Source organism: Candoia aspera, chromosome 11 (assembly GCF_035149785.1).
Source record: "Candoia aspera isolate rCanAsp1 chromosome 11, rCanAsp1.hap2, whole genome shotgun sequence".
Lineage (NCBI taxonomy): Eukaryota > Metazoa > Chordata > Lepidosauria > Squamata > Boidae > Candoia > Candoia aspera.
The window spans coordinates 13,840,240-13,862,939 of NC_086163.1; the positions used below are offsets into that span (position 1 = coordinate 13,840,240).

Genomic DNA, 22,700 nt, shown 5'->3' on the forward strand with positions numbered 1-22,700 from the left:
ATAGCTTACTATGTTCTATATGAACCTCATTCTATTCTGTTCCACAACCTGAGATCCTCCAGGTTGTCTTTTATCAGCCATACTGATAAAAAATTTCTTCAGTGTACCAACCTTGTTTTCTTGCAATCCAGGATTCTAGTTCTGCCCATCATAATTTACTAACTCTTTTTTTAAAGCCAAGCACAGCAGGTCCCACTTGCTCCAAATCCTATGGTTCAAGCTCATAATGTTGACTGTGTATCTGATCAATTGCAACATTTCAGTCTGAAGTCAGTCAAACAGCACAGTGCTAGCCAATGGATACTTAGGTCCAAAAGATGGATAACTCCCAGCCAAAAAAAGAGAAACTCAACGTACACCAAAAGATAAGGGAGGAGAACAAATGGATCCTGGGTTTCACAAATGGATACTGTTCTCAGGTGCACTGATCCCTACAGACAGTTTAGAGTAATAAAGGCAGCTTTCCCCAATGTGATGGTCTTCCAGATCTGTTGGGACTAGGGCCCCCATTTCATAGCCCCTGGGCGTGTTGGGTGGCCTCTAGAAGATAAGCAAAAGCTGCTTTACAAGGGAAACATGGGCCAGGTCTGACAAGCAAAACTTCAGATTAAGAAATGCCCAGTCTGTGCGCCTCACTAGAGGGGCAACTGTGCAGTATGTTCCAGTAACATAAACCTGGGCAGTGGAGCATCTCTCCAGCTTCTCCCAGTCTTCCTGCCCCATGCCAGTCTTCTTCCACAAGCCCTGGATGGAAGTCCATTGGGCACCCAGGTTCTCCCCTCTATAATCCAGCATTTCAGAGATTTGGTTTGGTCTTCCCAGAGGTACCCTTAAATCAAGCACTCACCAATCCCAGAGATTCAGTCCAGAGGCTGCAAATCCAGTTTAATCTTGAGTTCAGTCAGGCCTTGACTGGCCACCTTGGCTGCCCAGCATGTAGCTCTTCTTTTCTGGTCTCGATGTGTTAACGATGCATTCCTTTCCCTCTGATTAAAACAGGGCAGGCTCAAAGAATTTCCTTTCACTCTGGACGCTGCCGATCTGCCTCCTGTACTTGGACGCTCCCCCTTCCACTGAAGAATTTCAGTTTCAGTCACGTGAAAAATCAAAGGGGCATTTCCTGGTAAGAGCATGCATAAAAATGCCACATTGTACTACAGTCCTGTAGGATTATTTATGCCCTTATTCCATTGCACAACAATGAAAAATGACATTGCACCATTATATCCTGAAAAAAAAAACCTCTTGCATTATTCATACTTTTTTTTTTGCCCTGTCTCCTCCCCACAAAGAATGTATTTGTTTAATGGACTTACTGGACTAGAGCTGTGTATACTTCAAAAATGATTAGGTAAAAGCACCAGGTACCTCACAGCATTACTGCAGTTCATTAAAGCAGCTACCTCCTTTTTTAGGCTTCTATTTGTTGACTTAATAGTTCTACCAACCTCATAGCATTTGCAACTATGAAGAGCAATGAGATGCTCTGCTGGAATGAGATCCAAAATACTTCTGGATTATTTTCCAAAGCATGCCTAGACCTAGAATGGCTGGGTTGAAATTTGCTTGTAGGCCCCATTTTTAAAATAATGTTAAGTATAAATATATTATATACATTGTGATCAGAGCACATACAATACAATCAACCCATACCAATTATGAAAACATGACCATAAAGGAAGGGAAAGTGTGTGTAAGGATGGAGATTGTATTTTGATATGTGGAAGGGCCTCGCTGCTCTGGTTTAAAATGGGCAGCTATACAAATTGAATGAATGAATGAATGAATGAATGAATGAATGAATGAATGAATGAATGAATGAATGATGGAGGTTAAAGAAGAGGAAAAAGAATTATCCGACTGTTGATATAGGCATTAGAAGGTCTTTTAGACAATTAGAAGAAGACAACAAGCAGATTAGGAAGGGAGAAGCAACACCTGGAATGTACGACTATTAGTCAACTGCCAGGACAAGCTATGGTCCTACAGCAGTAATTTGGTGCCTGAGGCAGACCAACAAATGACTCCATAGATCAACATTCATAGAAAAACTTGAATCGCTTCCTTAGCATTGGATGGAGAGGATTGACACATTTGGACTCATCAACATATCGACAGCATCAACTCTCCTGACTATTTCTACCAGGGTTTCATGGAGAGCCCTGGCAGCTTTCCATTTCAGAGGCCAACCAGGATATAGGGACTCTGGAGATGCTGGTGGTGGCTAGGTGGGCGGGGGGGATAACAATAGTGTGGCAGGCCATTTTGCCTTCCCTTCTGCCAGTCCTGGAGAGGAAGATGATGACCTCCAGTATCTAACCTCCCCTCTTTGGGGAAGGTGGTTGCACAACAGCTTCAGAGGACCTTGGATGAAGCAGATTATCTGGATCCCTTTCAGTCAGGATTCAGGCCCAGGTATGGGATGGAAACAGCACTGGCTGTGCTTCTCGATGATCTCTGCTGAGGGCAGGATAGAGGTTGTGCATCCATCCTTGCCCTACTTGACGTCTCTGTGGCTTTCGATACCATCAACCATGGTATCCTTCTGGATAAGCTCAGAGGATTGGGGGTGGGTGGCACTGGGTTGTGCTGGTTCATCTCCTTTCTCTGGGGTTGATTCCAGTTGGTGATGATTGGGGAGCAGAGATCCCACCCCCAGCCCCTACTATGTGGGGTGCCACAGGGTTTGGTGCTCCCTCTGCTCCTATTCAACATCTATGTGAGGCTGCTGGGTGAGCTCATCTGTAGCCATGGGCTGAGGCATCATCATACGCATCTCTGCTCCAACAAATTAAGCAATGCCGTGGACGTCTTATCCTGGTGCCTGGAGGCTGCGAGGGTCTGGATGGGGAGCAATAGACTTCAGCTGAACCCCAGCAAGACTGAGTGGCTTTGGGTTTGGGGGCCTGCTGGTTCTAGGATGATGCTATCTTTGGTGCTGGATGGGGTTGCACTGCCCCAAACAGACCGTGTGTGCAACCTGGGGGTCCTCCTGGACTCACAACTCCTGCTGAAAGAGCAGGTGGCAGTCATGGCTAGGAGGACCTTTGCACAGCTTCATATTGTACGCCAGTTGTGCCTGTCCCTAGATTAGGGGGCTCTGCTCACGGTCACTCATGCCCTAGTCACCACCTGATTGGACTACTGTAATGTGTTCTGCCCTTGAAGAATATCCAGAAGCTTCAGCTGGTGCAAAATGCAGCAGCACAGGCAGCCACGCGTGCCTCTAGAACAGCACCTGCTATACCTCTGCTCCGCAAATTGCATTGGTTGCCAGTCTGCTTCTGGGTCCAATTCAAGGTGCTGGTTTTGACCTTTAAAGTCCTTTAAAGGGCCAGCTTATTTGAGGGATCGCCTCTCCCCAGTTGTAACTGCCCATTCCATCAGATCTGGCAGGAGAGGCACGCTACCGGTCCTGACTGCTAGGGAGCCACACTTGGCAGGTCCCAGGAGGTGGGCTTTCTATGCCGTGGTGCCCACCTTATGGAACATTCTCCCCTCTGCCCCCCAAAGCGAGGCTGGCTCTATCCCTGTTGAATTTCCAGAAGTCCTTCAAAATCTGGTTATGCCATCTGGCCTGGGGGGGGGGCAGGGAACTGGCACGGTACTGAGGTGGCATAGCAGTGTCCATAATGTGGACCTCTTATTGAACATTGCTGAAGGCTCTTTATGGTTCTTCTCACCTCCTTTTATTTTCTTTCTCTGGAAACTGTATGTTGCAGAACTGTTTATAATTTTTTAACTTGTTGATTGTGTTTGTGCAACATGTTTACTTGTTCTTAACTTATTCATGACTACATAAACAGGTTTTCTGGATTTACACATCACACCAAATAATAAACTAACCACACAGGTTGAGCTGGCACAATAGGGTTATCTACGTAGTGGTTCCATTCAAATTCAAGCAAGCTAGAAAAAACAAAATAAAATAACAGCAGCAGCTATTCAGTGATGGGGAAGCAGCTTCATCTCCTGCCTGGTGGCTGCCCTATAAACATAAAATCATTTTAGCAGGCAAAGTAGTCATTATGCGCTTATTCTATTATAAACATGGGATGTTTGAGAATAGCATTAGAGTAACCAAGATGAAACAATGTGCCAGGAGAGACTAAGCAATTGCAAAAGATTATGATGTTGGCTCCTGCAAACCAATAGATATTTTAGCTCCAGCAGATGGCAGGGTTTCCTCCATCTTGGTTCATGAAAAATAAATCCAAAATGCAGAGTTGGCTACCTGCTTTCTTAGGACCATCCATAAGAGAACAAGATTTAGATTAGAATAGTTTTATTGATTAATCATGTGACCATATCAACAAGCAATAAAATAATAGAAATCAAAAGGGAGGGAGGGAGGGGGAGAGACAGAGAGAGAGAGAAATTTAGATTAACTTAACTCATAGAATTTAATCACGTTTACAGTCAACCCCATTTCTGAATATTCACTTCTCTTCTGGATATCCTTCGACATGAAAGAGCCTGTCCTCCTTGTGATATGTTGGTTCATTTCCTGTAAGATATGACAGTTTATTCTGCTTTTCCCATTCACCTTCTCAAAAACCTTTGATCAAGCAAGAGGGTACAAAATGGAGGGAGGGACAGAAGCAAGTGGGGGGGGGAGTGGAGGGAGGGGGTCAGGTATTTTAGCTAGTTCAAAATTAGTTCTTAAAATGGAAATCATTAAAAGGAGGCCATGGGGAGACGTTACCACTGTCTGCTTGCATCTCATATCCAGGGGCAAAGAAAAAGGTTCAGCAGCCAGTCCTGAAAACCCACTGGAGCCCAATCTATCTCCAATCATGGATCAAAACCACAGGATTTTGGCAAAGCAGCCCAGAGCCAGTTTTAGGAGAAGAGCTGAGTTAGTCTATGGTGGCAAAAAACAAACCATGCGATGCACCTGATTAAATAAGTTGCAGCTCACAAAAGCTTGTGCCTTTTCATGAAATTTGTTAGTCAGAAAAGGTGCAACCAGCCTCCTGGTTTTTTGCCAGAAACAGTTCATTTCAGATCCTCCAAAAGGATACTTTAATACTATCCTGAACCATGGCAATGTGGACCCTAATCAGACAGTTCTTTCTGACCCTTCACCCAAAGAAAGTTCGGGAAAGAAAGAGAATCCTATGCAAGCAAAGAAAGTAAGTTTTTCCCTTTGCTTTTCCCCCCCTTTCCTCCCAGAGGCACTGAGGATGAACACATCTGCCGTGAAGCCAGCAGGAAACCCGCTCCCTCTTCTAGAAACAATGCAGATGTTTCCTTCCTTTCCCTAAGATTAAGATCCAGCAGCAACAATGGAAGCTGGGCTTGATTGCACAGGTGGCTGAGCTGCTTGAAACGGGGAAATCCCACATGACAAGAAACAGCAAGAAAAATGCAATCACCATGGAAGAATTTGTTCTTGACGGGCAAGGTGGAAAGTCCATCTCAAAGGGCTCTTTGCTGCCAGTCAGTTCTTCATGTCTCAGCTGTTACATTTGGACGTAACTCTGGCTGCAGATGGGTTCTCCTCTGCTTGCGATTGATGAGATAGCAGAAGCAGGGAGAGGGTGCAGTGGGACTGCAACTCCCATCACCCTTAACAGCTACTCAGGCAGAGGTTGATGAACAGCGGAAAGATTCACAAGACCTGGAGAGCCAGCATTTCTCTGCAAAGCTGCCCTGTGAAAAAAAACTCAAGCACAAAGCACAGTCCAAAGCACAAAGGTTGCCATGTTGGAACAGGGAGGCAAAAGATGGGAGCAGCCTGCGAATCTGTGGGTGCTGCATTGGATCACATTAGCTTAATACACATCTCTGGCTGCTTAACTGAGCCACAACTGGCGGGTTGCATACACTGAATTAACTGTTATTTATAAGCTATAATTGGCTCAGCTCAGTAAGCTAATACCAGAAAAACCACATTGCAATTTAGCACAGGGATGGGCAGTTTGCAGGTCATACGAGCTCCCAAACATCCCAAATCATGCCACTAAAGATTTCTGTTCCCTTCCAATTAGTTGGGACTGGGAGGCAAACCACTGCCATTTCTAAGTCGGAAAAAAACCCCCATCCTGCAAAGCTTCACACCACTAAATTTTGGCACTGCACCTTCAGACTGCTAGGCGTGTGTGTGTGTGTGTGTGTGTGTTGCTAGGCGTGAGTGTAGGAACAGTTAATCACCCAGTCTCATTCTCATCTTCAGCCCCTCCAAAAATGTGCCATCCCCCAATCTCTCTTAGAAGTGGTCCACCTCCGATTTCCTGCGACATCTGAACCCAGCCCTTAATGGAAAATGCTGGACCTCACCTTGTCCCTCAATCTGCCCAGTCTAAGCTACAGACTTCCTCTTCCATTAGGAAACAGACAGGAAACTCCATCTGGAAAATTTCTTCACCATAATTCCCCCATCCATGTAGAGTATTTTCTTCTCTGGATTTAAGAAGAGTGTTTTTGGGGCCACCGTGTGGCTGTTCTGCAAAATCCAGTTTAAAACCTTACCCAGGACAGAATCGTGGCTGTCCAATACTAGCCAGCATGTCCATATAGTGAAGGATGCTGGGAATTCAAGGGCAGGAGGGCAGTAAAATACTGACAGATAGAGGTGGTTCAAGCCATGATTTTAGTTTACCATGGTTTACAAACCAAACCCAATAGGCTTGTTTGCATGCAAACCCCAAATCAAGCAAACCACATAAAGCCAGCCTGAATGTGCGTATTTTTTAACCTCTTCAGGGCTAGAAACCATTAAAAGAACCACCCATAAAAACAATCAGATAGAGCTTTATTTTAAATTTAACTAGATTCAGTATAGTACAGTACAAAGTCAGATCTGTAGACTTAACGCAAAGCTTAAGTCAGCAATGAGGAATTTCGCAGCTTACTGCTACCCTCAAGCAAATGTCCCAGTTGGAGTGAGAAAACTTCATAAACCTTCCAGGAAAGGAAATAGAATCATTTGGGAGCCTAGCAAGCTTTTTCAGTCAACGGTGGATTTAAGAGATAAGGAAGGTGCAAACCTCCAGGTTGCTGGTTTTGAGATGGCATCGTCTTCTGGGACAGAATTTCTGCTGCAACTTGACCTGGATCTTTTGGCCAACAATTGAAGTCCCAGACTTTCACCAAGGGAGCTGCTTCCCCTTCCAGTTCACAAACGCTCCACTGTGCTCATCATTGAGCTTGGAGAATACCTGGAGAATGCCCTGCACGCTCTCTTCTACTGTCAGGTCAGCCTGCGAGAGATAAGCAGGAGGGGGGGACAACAAAGTGGACTTCTCTCTAGGTTGATAAAGTTCTATTCTTACCTGCTGGTTGCTGCATCTTCAAAATTAAAAAGAGGCCCATCTTCTAGTTCGACTTGGATCCCTACAGCTCCGAATTAACTCCGTAAGCCAGGCTGATTAAACCTGATCCTCAGGGCATAACCTTCGCTGTAAATCATTTGTCTTGATCAGTGTTTCTCAACCGTGGCAACTTAAAGGTATGTGGCCGTCAACTCCCAGAATTCAACCAGAAATTCAGTTAGGTGATTTTGGGCCCAGAATTGGGCTGTATCACATGGAAGCAGAAAGTCAGATAAGAACTGAAGAGGGTGCTAAACCCCCGTGACTATTGCTTTACAGGAACCAAAATTTCAACTATGCTGCCAAAGTTGAGGAACACATAAATACGTTTTCTTGGATTCTGAGGAAGGATGAAAATGTAATTGAAAAATATTTGACTATAGATCAGTGTTTCTCAACCTTGGTGGCTTTAAGATATGTGGACTTCAACTCCCACAATTCCCCAGCTAGCCATGCTGGCTGGGGAATTCTGGCAGTTGAGGTCCACACATCTTAAAGTTGCTAAGATTGAGAAACACTGGTCTTAATGGACCATGTTTTCCTTTTACAGCACTAGTGATGTTTAACTGCTGCTTATGGAACCTATTCTTTGCTTGCTTGGACTGCCCAGCTCACAAGCGGTCCTCTACCACAGAACATGCCCAACAAAGCCCAGATGTTCCAGGATCGGTCCAAAGTCAGAACAGCCCATTTGAGGGTTAGAACACTCTGGGCCTGAAAGTTTTGCCCAATCTTCTCTAAGTTCCACCTAAGATGCCCTAGCAATAGTCTGTAGTGCATGTCCCATGGTTAATGGGGGCCACAAGTAGTCAGTTTATATGGCAAAATACACTCAAGCTCCTCACTGTGGGCAAGAACCGTTCGATCTCCAGCCATCCACAGCGGGGATGGGGATCCAGCTGCTGCTATTGTCCTGTCTGGCCTACCCATATTCTATTTATTCCACTCCGCTTCTCCCACAGCAAACCATTTAAATTCCCCTCTCTGATGCAGCAAGCGAACTCTCTCTGCTATAGTTCTCCCCAAAGGAATGCTGATCCCAAAGAGAAAAGGGGAGAACGATAAGGAGAAGGTTCGATAAAGGAGTCAGTGGTTTTGGATAGATGTGGCCTTTGCTATACTCTACAATTAGGCTCCATGCTTACACCTGCCAATCTCCTGGTCTCGGTCCCCTTTCTAATTCCCCTTGCAGAAGCTGCTTCCCGCAGAATGCTTGTGGATATAGGAATGTGTGTGAAGAAAGGAGAGAGATGATTGACAGCCCAGGGCTTTGCATAAACATGTCAATAAGTATATGGGTCAGGCTGTAAAACCATAATAAATCTCATTTATCTTTGCCCATCTCTCACTAGTTCTGTTTCCAAGGAGAATGGTTTACAAAGTTCCCTGAACTTTACTTGCAGAACTGCCTCTTGAAAGTAGGACACCTGGGAGGAAAAAAGCAGGAGATCCCCTTCCCCAGAGCTTTGGGAGAAGCACATATTTGTTCTCTTAAGAAGCTGCCCCAATGGCACCCACCTGTTGGGTCCCCATGTCAGTCTTCACCCAACCAGGATGAACCACAGTGCACAAGATCCCTTCTTCTTCATAACTCAGAGCCTGACATTTTGTCAACATATTGACAGCTGCCTGTGGAGAGACAGTCCTGTGGTCAGAAGGAGAGGTAATTATCTGCTTCCACTGGCCTGGAACACCAGCTATTTTAACACATCATGCAAAGGAAAAGTTACTATTGGCTATCCAGTTGTACACCCAATGGGGGCAGTTGTAAATCGCAGCTCCCTGTTGACTTTGAACTCTATTTACCAAGCAAAGTGAAGCCAGAGGGAGGCAACCATTTCTGGGCTGGTAGATGCAAGTGGGATTTTTAAAGGAAGTTGTGGGCCCTCTCTCAAAACAGGAGCTATTCCCTAGGAGAAAAACTGGAGAAGATGATCCCACTCATCTCTGTCTCTGCAGCATGCCAGCTTCCCTTTTAAATTTTTTTTTTTAAGTAGCTAGGGCCCCTGGCCTACTATTGTGTGGAAGTCACATCTGAAAAACAAAATGGTCCATGATACAGTCTCTCCATGCTTTAGAAAAGCACAGAACTCTTTGGGTGGTACACAACGGCACCCACCTTGCTGCAACGATACGGGATCATAGGCTTGCTGTAATTTTTGTGGGCCAATTCTACAGAGCCCAAAGCTGAGGAAATGTTGATGATGGCGGCCTTGTTGCAGCTGAGCCCTTTCTGTCCACTTGCTTGGGCTGCCCTCCTTAACAGAGGCAGGAAAGCCTGCAACAGAGAGAGAGTTTCTATTAGCAACCTAGGAATGGTCCCTGTACCCACCTGATGGAGCCTAGTAGCGCCTTTTCCAATTCACGAATTTTATTAAAACGCATAAGCTTTTGTGACTTGCACCTCACTTTATCACAAGCATGGCGTACATTCATCTGATGACGTGAGCTGCAGGTTGTGAAAGCTTACATCCTTTAATAAAATGTGTAAGTTGGAAGAGGTGATAGCAGACTCCTGATTTTTTGCCACCACAGACCAACATGGCTCTCCTCCAACAACATACCTGTTTGGTGTCACTTTGCTTCAATCCCAACAGTGTGTGTTTTCTCATGTAACAGTCTATAGCAGCATTTCTCAACCTTGACGGCTTGAAGATGTGTGGACTTCAACTCCCAGAATTCCCCAGCCAGCATGGCTGGTTGGGGAATTCTGGGAGTTGAAGTCCACAGATCTTCAAGCCACCAAGGTTGAGAAATGCTGGTCTACAGTCAAATATTTCTCAGTTACATTTTCATCCTTCCTCAGAATCCAAGAAAACGTATTTACGTGTTCAACTTTGGCAGCATAGTTGAAATTTTGGTTCCTGTAAAGCAACAGTCACAGGGGTTTAGCACCCTCTTAGGTTCTTATCTGACTTTCTGCTTCCATGTGATATAACCCAATTCCGGGCCCAAAGCCACTTAACTGAACTTCTGGTTGGCCTTGCAACAATTCTGACACTGTCACTATATAGCAAAGCTGTGCTCTCACTATATCCTTTCCCATAGTTAACTTAATGAGTTCAATTTGCTGGGTCTGCATCAGCAACTGAGCCATAACCAAACACACAGAATGGCTTCACACAACCCCCAAAGCTGAAATGAGAGTAGCTACTGTGATTCAGGGACCAGAGGCGCTGGATTTGATGTTTATTATTATTTTAGCTGTAAGCTGCACAGAGTAGCTCAGGCCAGCCAGTTTGCCCGAGTTAAAACTGAGGCACTTCCACACAACCATCATCCATCAACCGTTGGGGGAGATGGGCAGTGATATAAATTTAAATAATAAATAGTAAATAAATAAATCTTCCCCTTTGCAGCACCTCTCCACCCCTTGCAAGGATCCTGATGCTGAATCCTCAAGCATTGATGGACAAGGAATGGCCAGCTGAGGAGCAGAAGAAGCTGATGGCATCTTGAGAGGCTACATCCTCTGAAGTCCTCTTTGCTACCGTTGTCAAGGCTCTGGGTCTTTAAAAAAGCTAATGGATTAAGCTCTGGAGTTGGCTGTAGGCATCCCCCACACCCTTTCCTCTCCATTAATTCAGGCACCTGTATCTGACACCAGAATAATGTTATTCCAAACGATGCTTCATTGCAGGGAAGCGTATCCATTGTATAAAAAGTAAAGTCACCTTTCTTGGCATTATGCATTTTTCTAGGATGTTTTTTTACAACTTGTCAATCTAGTCTATAGCCCTGGCCTTTCTGGGTTGTCTCCCATCCAGGTGTTAATCAGACCTGACTCATCTTAGCTTTCTAAACCAGCTAAGGTAGGCTGAAGTGCAAGTTGAACTACAACTATGGAGTCTGGAGAAGAGAGATCATCTTACCAGACTGAGGAATGACACTCGCTTGAGGTTCATTTCTAACTGCGATTGTTGAAATAGCCACTTCATCATTTCTGGGACTGCGACGACAAGGTCCGCCACAAGAGGGGCAGCGTATCCATTTTTATACAATGGATACACTCCCTTGCAATGAAGCATCACATCTTTAATGTTCAGAAACCAGTGGCCAAACCCTTACATATCCCTCCCAAATTCCATTCTGACCTGAAAACTGCCCTTCACTAAAGGTATTTCAAGTGACTTTTCCTTGACATCTAACCCAGCTATAGACAGGTTTTTTTCTCAATACCTGTACGTGTGTCTGCTTGTACAAGCATGTAGAAACAAACACACTTGACAACAGAGGACCAGACTTCAGGTATTCGACGAAGTGCACCATTTGGGCTCTAGCATCCACACTCAGCACAGTCATACCTGGCTCACCATCAGTGGCCCAACCACATTAGTTGTGTACCCACTTATCATGTCTTCAGGACGTGTGGTTTCAAGAGTGGTCTCGGTTAGAATGGCAGCACTGTTTATCAACACGTTAAGCCCTGCACCTTTTAGATGGGTTTCAACCAAAGCTGCAGCTTCCTTAATGCTGGCAAGATTTGTAGCTTCTAGAAGGAAGAGAGACATACAAAAGTTGTGTGAGCAATTAGGCTTGAACTTCACTGAGCACTTTTGAGCATCATGCATGCATCTTCTTTAAAGACTAAATTTTATTTATTGTATTTTTATTCCCCCCTTTTTCCTAAAAAGCTTAAGCTTTTCCATGGGCATATTCTTATAACAACCCTATGCGTTATTCTTTTTTCCCCATGGGTCTGGGGAAATTATACTATCAAAATCTTTTGTAAGCCACTTTGGGGAAACATTTATTTTGAACAGCCTTTTTTATTTAAAAATTTATACATTTCAATAGTAGAGAATATATGTAGCTCAGGGTTGAACTGAGTGTTTGCTGAGTGTAGTTGTTTTCTTGCAGCTGTTTCATTACCAGGATAGATCACATCATATACATACATATAGCTATCGTACATACATACATTTATAAATCTGATATATAATAGATACTGGAACTAGAGAGGAAAGAGAAACCGTGGCTATCAGTATTTAAAGTGAGTGAGAAAAGGGAGAGGGATGATTAGCTACTATTCAACCCACCTTCATTCTTTCTAGAACATTACTTAGAGAAAATATACAAATAATTAAAAAAATAAAATCTGTAGGTCAACTGGTGGGCACGCAGAGCATAGAAGAGCAAAAAGGGGCATACCTAGCTTTACCACTATGAGATTTGAGTGACTCAAGGCCAGTTTTCTCAACACCTGAAAAGACAGAGACAAGAATAAACAACAATAGATAGATAATTCCTGGATTGGTACCGGAGTTGCCAAGCCATCAAATTCACGTAACTTTATCAGGTGACTCAAAAACAAATTAATGAGTACCACCCAGCCATAGTTAAGCACTTTAAAATGCCATTCACTTCAAGTGGATGGATTAAAGCAGTGTTTGCCTTTCTGAGTAGAATCAATAAGAATTCAGAAGACAAGAAGCTACTTCATATGCAATCAGACTTTTAATCCTTCTGGCCCATTATTGTCAGTACTGGCCCCTAGAGTTGCAGACAGGAGAAGCCATATCTTGGACCCTCAGCATGTGAAATGGGTCTGCAATCTTTTAAAGAGGCAGAAATGGAAAATGTATTTTTGGCCTATATCTTTGGTGAAGGTGTCATGCCATCAGAGCAAATTTTAAATCAGAGGTGAAACTGCTTCATTATCAAATCAAATATCTTAATTCTTCCATCTCGCTGAAAGACAAGTACGTTTCCAAGCAAAATTAGCTCAACGATGTTGGATGCAAAAGCTTCATTGGGCATCCTTGCTAAAAACAGTACTATTTTTATGAGGAAAATCTGAGTACCAGGATTCCTCACACAGCTCTTTCTTTGAACAAAAAGTACCTCAATGGGCAATGCATTCAAATTATTATAGATGAATGATAAATATTTAAGAAATAATAATGGGAGCTGTTGATGTTCCACTTCTGTTGACTTTGTAAATACCAGTCAGCTTGGGAAGAAACTAAGGAAAGTTATTCAGTAGATACATAAAAAGACCACAGGGAGGCAGATTTTTGTACCAGAGAATGGCTTCTCCGCTAGATAACCAAAGACAGAACTACAACAAGCGCAGATATATATTGTCCTTTTTTTGTTCCTTCCCAACATTGATTCATTTGCTTGCTTTATAGAAACAGCAATAATTTTCATGTTGAAAGGCAATAAAGATCTAAAAGGATGTTATCTCCCATCAGCATGAAGAGTGTTGCATTTAAACACACGATTCCTGCGCCAATCCATCACCCTGAAACCATATTTCCTCCAAAACCTATTCCTACCTGTCCAATTATTGTTATGATTATTTTAGGGCAGACATAGCTCCCCTAAGCCAAGGAGTATAATGTCTTTCAGAATTGCAAGGGTGATCATGGGGCTGCTGTGAAGGAAAAGGAAGATGCTACTTCTATAAGCAGGAAAAACAAGTGAAAGAGTTTTCTGACTAACAGCGAGTGACATCGACAAAATGGGATTCTTTCTTGAGAAACTATTCTCAGATGGAATAGTTCAGCTTTCCAGATGTGCAAACTTCAACTCCCAGGGACCTACAGTCGACATGGCCGTTGCTGAGAACTCCAGGGGTTGGTCCACATATCTGGAGGGCACCCAGATTGAAGAAAATCAGATGACATATTCATCATTTAGTTTATTTAGAAATATAGAGTATTTGCTGTTGTTCATTCCCTCAAGCCTCTTAAGGGCACAGACAGAAGGCAGAAGGAATCTGTAATCTCTCTAGATCTCCATGGATAAGCAGAAAGGAATAGTTTATTTTTTTATATATGTAAGAGCTTTATTATTTTTTTCAAGATATAAAAACTAAAAAAATTGAAACGAAGAAGCCTACAAAGAAAAAACAAAACAAAACTGAAAAGGCGTGAAAAAAACACAAACTACTGCAAAGTGACTTCCAACTTTCTATCACAAAGGTATACATAAATCAATATCAATCTCTTACTCCAATTCGTATTATAGTAAGCATTATTTCTATAAAGCTCTAGTAGTGCTTGTTAGTATATTAGGTTTTAAATTATGTTTGAAGGGGTTGTTTTTTTTAATTGGGAGGGTAAACTTGTTTTAGAAGAGACTGTTACAATGAAAAAGGAATAGTTTCTTAAGAGCTACATTAGTCTTCTAGACTTCGGTTGCCCCAATCTTCTAGCCGGCCTGGCTACATTTTAGAATTCTGGGAGTTGAAGTCCAAGTATCTGGAGGGCTCTCAGGTTGGGGAAGGCTAATGCAAAGGCACAGAAACTGAAGACAGACAGATCTAATATGTGCATATTAGATGCATATATGTGCACATCTGCATCTAATATGTGCCTCTTCACAAAATTTGACTAAAAGTACTCCAAGCAAGTCTGGCAAGAAACAGAACACCCAGCATTCAACCCTGTATAATCTGAGCCTGTTTGGAAGAGAGACGCTGATTTTAATGGCTTCCATGTAAGTTTTGCTGATTCAACAGGCTGAATCAAAAACCAACTTAATACTTTCCCAGGTATTATAAAGACTTGCTAAGCTCACAGGAAAAACCCAAGACCTGCTTCTCCTTAAGTTCTTACAAGGAAACCTAGCCCTGGGCTGTTTATTGACTTTACTTTTTTTTTTTTTACCTGTCCAAGAAACTTAGAACAATAGAGATTGCTTCCAAAAAACAAATGGGTAGGAGGAAAGCAATCTTGAGCAAAGTCCAAGGAACAATAAAGTCAACCCAGAGGCAATTCTCTAGCTTTCCAAGATTTTATTAGGAACGCTCCTTGAACTATGTTCCAGGCAAGAAGCCCATATGGTTCCTTGCTTCATCAGGAGCTAAATTTAGGCAGAAGCTAAGCAAACTACAGCCTGGGGCCTCTCAAAAATTCTGAGGTTTTTAATTGTTACCGTTTTATAATTTCATATCTGAAAGTTTCCATAAATTGCGCCTTCTTGTACAGCTCACATTATTTAATTAATTAAGATCAACTTTGTTTCAGCATGCAATCACACCATCCCAGGTTCAGAGATGGTCCTCCTCCATTCCATCACAGGCATGTATGCATCTTGGCAAGTGCAGATGATCCCCAACCTTCTTCTGTTAGTACTTGCATAATACGGCCTCTGAGAGCCAGGTTGGTGTAGTGGTGAAGGCACCAGGCTAGAAACTGGGAGGCTGTGAGTTCTAGTCCCACTTTGGCACAATGCCAGTTGGGTGACCTTGGGCCAGTCCCACTCTCTTAGCCCTAGGAATCAGGCAAGGGCAAACCACTTCTGAAAAACCTTGCCAAGAAAACCGCAGGGACTTGGCCAGGCAACCTACATGATTGAGTGGATTAATTTTTTTTTTTTTAAAAGTCTCAATTTTAGCCTTGCATTCTCTGGCTGACTGGCCATTCCTCTTTGTAATCAATGAGTTCGTGCAAGAAATACCTTGCCATGTAATGCTCTGCTTAGATATTCTTGTTTAAAAAAATGCCTTTAGTTCTTTAATAAAGCAAAAGGAGAAGGGAAAAATATTAACAAAAGAAAACATTAACAAAAGAAATAAGGCAAGAGGAAAAAGCAACAAAACAAGGTCATACATGCTTATATAGGGGTGTGTGTATGGGCTTTGTATATATTCAAGCCCACCCACCATCCAGCTCTGGCTCCATCCACGTCTTTCTGCACACTTGCCTTTAACCCCAGCCCCCTGAGTTGTAGTTTATTTGCTAAACTAGGGTTAAAGAAACCAGGATTTTACACAGCAGGCTATTTTTAAACCCACCACCTCCCAAATAAAGGAAAGAAAGAAAGCTGGCTTCCCCCATCTCGCGGTTATTGCTATCCTTGCCAAACCGACGGATAAAACGCAGAGCCAAGCGCAGCTCTAGTGCTCCCAGGAGCGCTACGCGAGGATGCACGCAAAGGAGAAGGGAACAGGTTGCAAAGCAGGCGTTCAGACGTTCGGACGAACTACCCGTGCGCGCACCTGCCCGCGCTGCCCGCCCGGCTCCCGGCTGCAGGCGAAGATCCACTGCAGCGGGTCAGGCTTGGCCGCGAGCTGCCGCACTAACTCCAGGCCGATGCCACAGTTAGCCCCGGTCACGAGGACGCTGCGCGCCCCCAGCCCCGCCATGGCCGAGACGGGACTGAGCGGCGGCCGCTCGCCTTCCCTTTATCCACTCCGGGCCTGGCCACGCCGCCCGTTTGCGGCTGCGCGGGGCGGTCAGACTTTCCCTTCTGCGAAGCGCGGCTGACGGGAAGGGCGAGCGGCTGTGCGCTTTTCCAGACGCGATCCCGGGAAATTGAGGCTGGCGAGTCCATGGATTCTGCGCGTCTTGCGTGTGTTGAAGGGAGCAGCCAGCCCTGGAAAGAGAAATGGGTGGTCCCAGTTCCTCACTGGATGGAGGGTTTGATGCTACTAGGGATTGGTTGGTTGGTTGGTTGGTTGATTCATTCATTCATTCACTGAATGTAGCTGCCCATCTCAAACCGATGACTTGGGGCTGGCAGTTATAAAAACGGCCAAACAATTAAACAGTACAACAGAAATTAAATACAAATAGCAGCCAAGAGATATTAAAATCCATGGGTGTCAGCACAAGCAGAACTGCTGTCCATGTAGGGGAGATAGGAAGGATCAGGGACAAATGGTCATTCTTAATGGAAACTTGTGTAAAATGTTATCTACAGTTGTAACTGAAATTATTCAACCCCCATTGCAAATCAGGTTGATTGTCAAAATGTACAGACTTAGCTGTTTGCAGCAAACAAATCAAAAGCAATTTGAAATAGCTCAACACAACGAATGCTTCAAGTGGTGTCCCCAAAGTCAACTGAAAATGCAACTTATGATGACTTCTCCAGTCTCAGAATTATTCAGCCCCCTGAATAGAATCGGTCACAATAGCACACATACAGTATGCAAAACAGGTGTTGTCTCAAGCACACCTGATGCCAGGCCCGCAGCTAGGGTCTGTGTCACCTGGGGCAAATACAGATTCTGTGCTGATTTTTGGCACACCCCACAATGCTCATTTTGGTGCCCTCCAGTGTGGTGCCTGGGGCACATGCCCCGCTTGCACCCCCTAGTTGCGGCCCTGCCTGATGCAATTAATCAAGGGCTTCATTAGTTGCACCAGGTGTGCTTGAGCTGGAACACATGAAATACCGGAACTGGCTAGGGGTTTTTGAGTGTCACGTTTGACTGCATGTTAGAAATACAGTATGGCTAAGTCAAAAGAATGGTCCAGAAAGGTAAGAGAAGAGATCATCGCCCTTCACAAAAAAGGAACAGGATACAAAAAGATAGTGAAGACACTGAATGTTCCTAGAGACACCATTGGAAACATAGTTTGCAAGTTCAAAGTTAAAGGAACAGTGGTGACACTACCTGGACGGGGCAGAAAAAGGAAGCTGTCAATGGCTGCAACCAGATTTCTGAGAAGGCAGGTGGAGAGAAACCCTGGAGTGACTGCAAAAGACCTGCAGGAAGACTTGGTGGCAGCAGGCACCGAGGTTTCAGTGAGTGCAGTAAGGCGCGTACTAAACACAGAAGGTTCCCATGCCAGAACTCCAAGAGGTACACCACTACTGACCCAAAGCACAAGAAAAGTCTGCTCCAATATGCTCAAAATCATATAAATAAGCCACAGAAGTTTTGGGATTCTGTTCTATGGAGCCATGAAACAAAACTGGAACTTTTTGGCCCGATGGATCAGTGGTATGTCTGGAGGAAGAAGAATGAAGCATACGCTGAAAAGAACACTCTGCCTACAGTTAAGCATGGTGGTGGCTTGGTGATGCTCTGGGCCTGCTTTGCATCCTCTGGCACTGGAAACCTGCAGCGTGTGGACGGCAAGATGGATTCAGTGAAGTATCAGGAAATCCTGGGAGAAAATGTCATGCCGTCTGTAAGGAAGCTGAAGCTTGGGTGACATTGGCCCTTCCAACAGGACAATGATCCCAAGCATACCTCAAATTCCACTAAGGCTTGGATGCAGAAGAAGTCCTAGAAGATTCTACAGTGGCCATCACAGTCACCTGACTTGAACCCCATAGAAAATCTCTGGTGGGATTTGAAGAAGCCAATTGCAGCACGCAAACCCAAGAATATTACTGTACTGGAGGCCATTGCTCAAGAGGGATGGGCTATGATTCCTCTGGAATGCTGCCAGAAGCTGGTGTCTGGCTATGCATCTTGTTTGCAGCAGGACATAACAGCAAAAGTACTAAAGATGCTTGCCATGAAGGGGTTGAATAATTCTGAGACTGGAGAAGTCGTTATAAGTTGCATTTTCAGTCGACTTTGGGGATACCACTTGAAGCATTTGTTGTGTTGAGCTATTTCAATTGCTTTTGTTTGATTTATTCATTGCAAACAGCTGAAAGTCTGTACATTTTGACAATCAACCTGATTTGCAATGGGGGTTGAATAATTTCGATGACAACTGTACATACGTGCACTTATACAAAGCCCATATATATATACACACACAAAAATATATAGGCACGTGTGACCTTGTTTTGTTGCTTTTTTTCCTTGCTTTTCTCCTTTGGCTATTGTTCTGTTTTTTCCCCTTCTTTTCCTTTTGCTTTATTAAACAAAGGCATTTTTTTTAAAGAAAAAGAATATGTAAGCAGAGCATTACATGGCAAGGTATTTCATGCACAAATTAATTGAAGACAAAGAGGAATGGCCATTCATTCAAGCCAGAGAATGCAAAGCTATGATGATGATGATGATGATGATGATGATGAAGAAGAAGAAGAAGAAGAAGAAGAAGAAGAAGAAGAAGAAGAAGAAGAAGAAGAAGAAGAAGAAGAAGAAGAAGAAGATTATAAGGGAGTCTTTCTCAACCTCAGCAACTTTAAGATGAGTGGCTTCAACTCCCAGAATTCCCCAGCCAGCAATGCTAGCTAGGGAATTCTGGGAATTGGAGTCCACCCATCTTTAAAGTTGCTGAGGTTGAAAAGTTATAAGCCATTGAGAGTCATTTGACAGCAGGTAACAAATTTCATAAATAAATACACATAATAATAGTAAAGGCAAAGGTTTCCCTCGACGTTAAGTCCAGTCGTGTCCGACTCTAGGGGGCGGTGCTCATCTCCGTTTCTAAGCCTTGGAGCCGGCGTTGTCATAGACACTTCCGGGTCATGTGGCCGGCATGACTCACGGAACGCCGTTACCTTCCCGCCGAAGCGGTACCTATTGATCTACTCACATTTGCATGTTTTCGAACTGCTAGGTGAGCAGGAGCTGGGATGAGCAACGGGAGCTCACCCCGCCGCGCGGTTTCGAACCACCGACCTTCCGATCGGCAGCTCAGCGGTTTAACCCGCAGCGCCACCGCGTCCCTACACATAATAATACTTCCCCAATAACTTCTGTTCCCAGCCTAGGGCGGCCATAGGACAGAGACAGAAAAATCAGGTTGGTGGCTGTGTTGTGTTGCGTGTATAAAAAGGAACAGACTTTGATCATGTAGTTGCAGCCACCATCTTGACTTTCTTGCCCACTCCTCCCATTCCATTGCTTCTGCTTCAAACAGATGATGGGGCTAAGTAAGTTTCCAGACTAGTTTTGACATTCTTCCCCTTGAGGAGCATCTGTATATTACTTGGACTTGAATCTGTATATAAATCTATATAATCTGTATCTATGTACTATAGATAAATTTAATAAAATAAATTCAATAAATAAATACATCTCAGAATTGAGCCTTCTCTCCTCTGCCCCTTTGCCACCTAATACTTTACAATGACTTTTATGTTCCCAATTGAGCATCCTTCCCCAACCTGGTACCCTCCAGATAGGTTAGAAAACAACTTGGATTCTCCTTGGCATGGGCCATCATTTGCATTGCTAATCCTAAATCTATTTGCATTTGCATTGCTAACCCTAAAATGCTGCAAGGAGGCATGGGATGCCCATCCACTCTCCATAACACACCCAGAAAGTTGCACAAATCCACAACTACATAGCTCACTTTCTCTTGCCCTCTTCTAAATATCTGTTTTCCTCCCTTTCACAGCTTCCCTTCACAACAAGACAACATGCCCTTTGCTGTGAATCCAGGATAGACCTGTTTCTCTGTCTTGTAGTTCAGCTCTGAATTATTGCCAAGGACAGAGGGTACAGTAAGTTGACCCCAAAGCTAATTGTGTCAATTTGTACAAGCCTGGAAATCAGGTAGGATTAGGCTAGTGTAGACTGGGGCCAAATGAATATGTAACCTTGCTACACAACACCCTTTGCCTTAGATACGGGACTGGACCTTGAACACACTGTCACTTGTTTTTCTGGCTGGATGTTAACTCAAGAGTTTCTTTTCATTTGTGTGGGACCTAGAACAGGTTCTTACATAAAGTGCAATACACTGAATCCCCAAAGCAGTCCCCCCAACCCACAATTAAAGCTAAAATAATAAATACCTTTTTAAAACTTATTAAAATCTCACTGTTTTGCAAGATGGGGGTAATATCATGTAATATCTTGCAAGCTCTTGCATAATTATACCATCAACTTAAAGCAGAATACCACAATCTTGGGGGATATCTTGGAGTCCTTAAAGATCTGGAAGTGTGCCAAAATCTGATGAGAATTTGTGTAGGTGCTGTTTTCATGTTGTTGTTTTAGTACCTGGGCATTGTCCAGTGGAGCTCAAGGCTCATATCTAAAGAAATAATAGTTAAGTTTAGGATGAAAAAAACTAGAAGAAGTTGCCATTAGCTCTTTGAGAATTCATGATGGAGCCCGGGCAACAGGCAACATGATCCTTGTGAGATCTAAGTGTTCATGGAGGCATGTCTAACTTTGTGGAGTCCCTGGTGCTCTCTGAACTTGGTTGCTTGCTTGCAGACGCTTCATTACCCAACTAGGTAATGTCATCAGTGCATGGCCTTCTTGTTAAAGTGGAACCATGTAGCCCCAGTCTAGAAAGCAGCACACTAGTTGTACACTATCTTGCAAAACAGTGAGATTTTAATAAGTTTTAAAAAGGTATTTATTATTTTAGCTTTAATTGTGGGTTGGGGGGACTGCTTTGGGGATTCAGTGTATTGCACTTTATGTAAGAACCTGTTCTAGGTCCCACACAAATGAAAAGAAACTCTTGAGTTAACATCCAGCCAGAAAAACAAGTGACAGTGTGTTCAAGGTCCAGTCCCGTATCTAAGGCAAAGGGTGTTGTGTAGCAAGGTTACATATTCATTTGGCCCCAGTCTACACTAGCCTAATCCTACCTGATTTCCAGGCTTGTACAAATTGACACAATTAGCTTTGGGGTCAACTTACTGTACCCTCTGTCCTTGGCAATAATTCAGAGCTGAACTACAAGACAGAGAAACAGGTCTATCCTGGATTCACAGCAAAGGGCATGTTGTCTTGTTGTGAAGGGAAGCTGTGAAAGGGAGGAAAACAGATATTTAGAAGAGGGCAAGAGAAAGTGAGCTATGTAGTTGTGGATTTGTGCAACTTTCTGGGTGTGTTATGGAGAGTGGATGGGCATCCCATGCCTCCTTGCAGCATTTTAGGGTTAGCAATGCAAATGCAAATAGATTTAGGATTAGCAATGCAAATGATGGCCCATGCCAAGGAGAATCCAAGTTGTTTTCTAACCTATCTGGAGGGTACCAGGTTGGGGAAGGATGCTCAATTGGGAACATAAAAGTCATTGTAAAGTATTAGGTGGCAAAGGGGCAGAGGAGAGAAGGCTCAATTCTGAGATGTATTTATTTATTGAATTTATTTTATTAAATTTATCTATAGTACATAGATACAGATTATATAGATTTATATACAGATTCAAGTCCAAGTAATATACAGATGCTCCTCAAGGGGAAGAATGTCAAAACTAGTCTGGAAACTTACTTAGCCCCATCATCTGTTTGAAGCAGAAGCAATGGAATGGGAGGAGTGGGCAAGAAAGTCAAGATGGTGGCTGCAACTACATGATCAAAGTCTGTTCCTTTTTATACACGCAACACAACACAGCCACCAACCTGATTTTTCTGTCTCTGTCCTATGGCCGCCCTAGGCTGGGAACAGAAGTTATTGGGGAAGTATTATTATGTGTAGGGACGCGGTGGCGCTGCGGGTTAAACCGCTGAGCTGCCGATCGGAAGGTCGGTGGTTCGAAACCGCGCGGCGGGGTGAGCTCCCGTTGCTCATCCCAGCTCCTGCTCACCTAGCAGTTCGAAAACATGCAAATGTGAGTAGATCAATAGGTACCGCTTCGGCGGGAAGGTAACGGCGTTCCGTGAGTCATGCCGGCCACATGACCCGGAAGTGTCTATGACAACGCCGGCTCCAAGGCTTAGAAACGGAGATGAGCACCGCCCCCTAGAGTCGGACACGACTGGACTTAACGTCGAGGGAAACCTTTGCCTTTACTATTATTATGTGTATTTATTTATGAAATT

General features: G+C 43.8%; 1 protein-coding gene across 1 annotated transcript; it reads right to left on the reverse strand.

The window, feature by feature from the left end:
• Positions 1-6,736: 6,736 nt before the first annotated feature.
• On the reverse strand, positions 6,737-16,428 carry LOC134504155 (C-signal-like). The gene is made up of 6 exons (XM_063313214.1): positions 16,267-16,428; positions 12,468-12,519; positions 11,621-11,808; positions 9,436-9,594; positions 8,835-8,945; positions 6,737-7,205 (listed from the first exon to the last, which is right to left on the reverse strand). The coding sequence occupies exons 1-6, from the start codon at positions 16,411-16,413 to the stop codon at positions 7,092-7,094; spliced, it is 771 nt and encodes a 256-aa protein (XP_063169284.1). The 5' UTR covers positions 16,414-16,428; the 3' UTR covers positions 6,737-7,091.
• Positions 16,429-22,700: the final 6,272 nt, after the last annotated feature.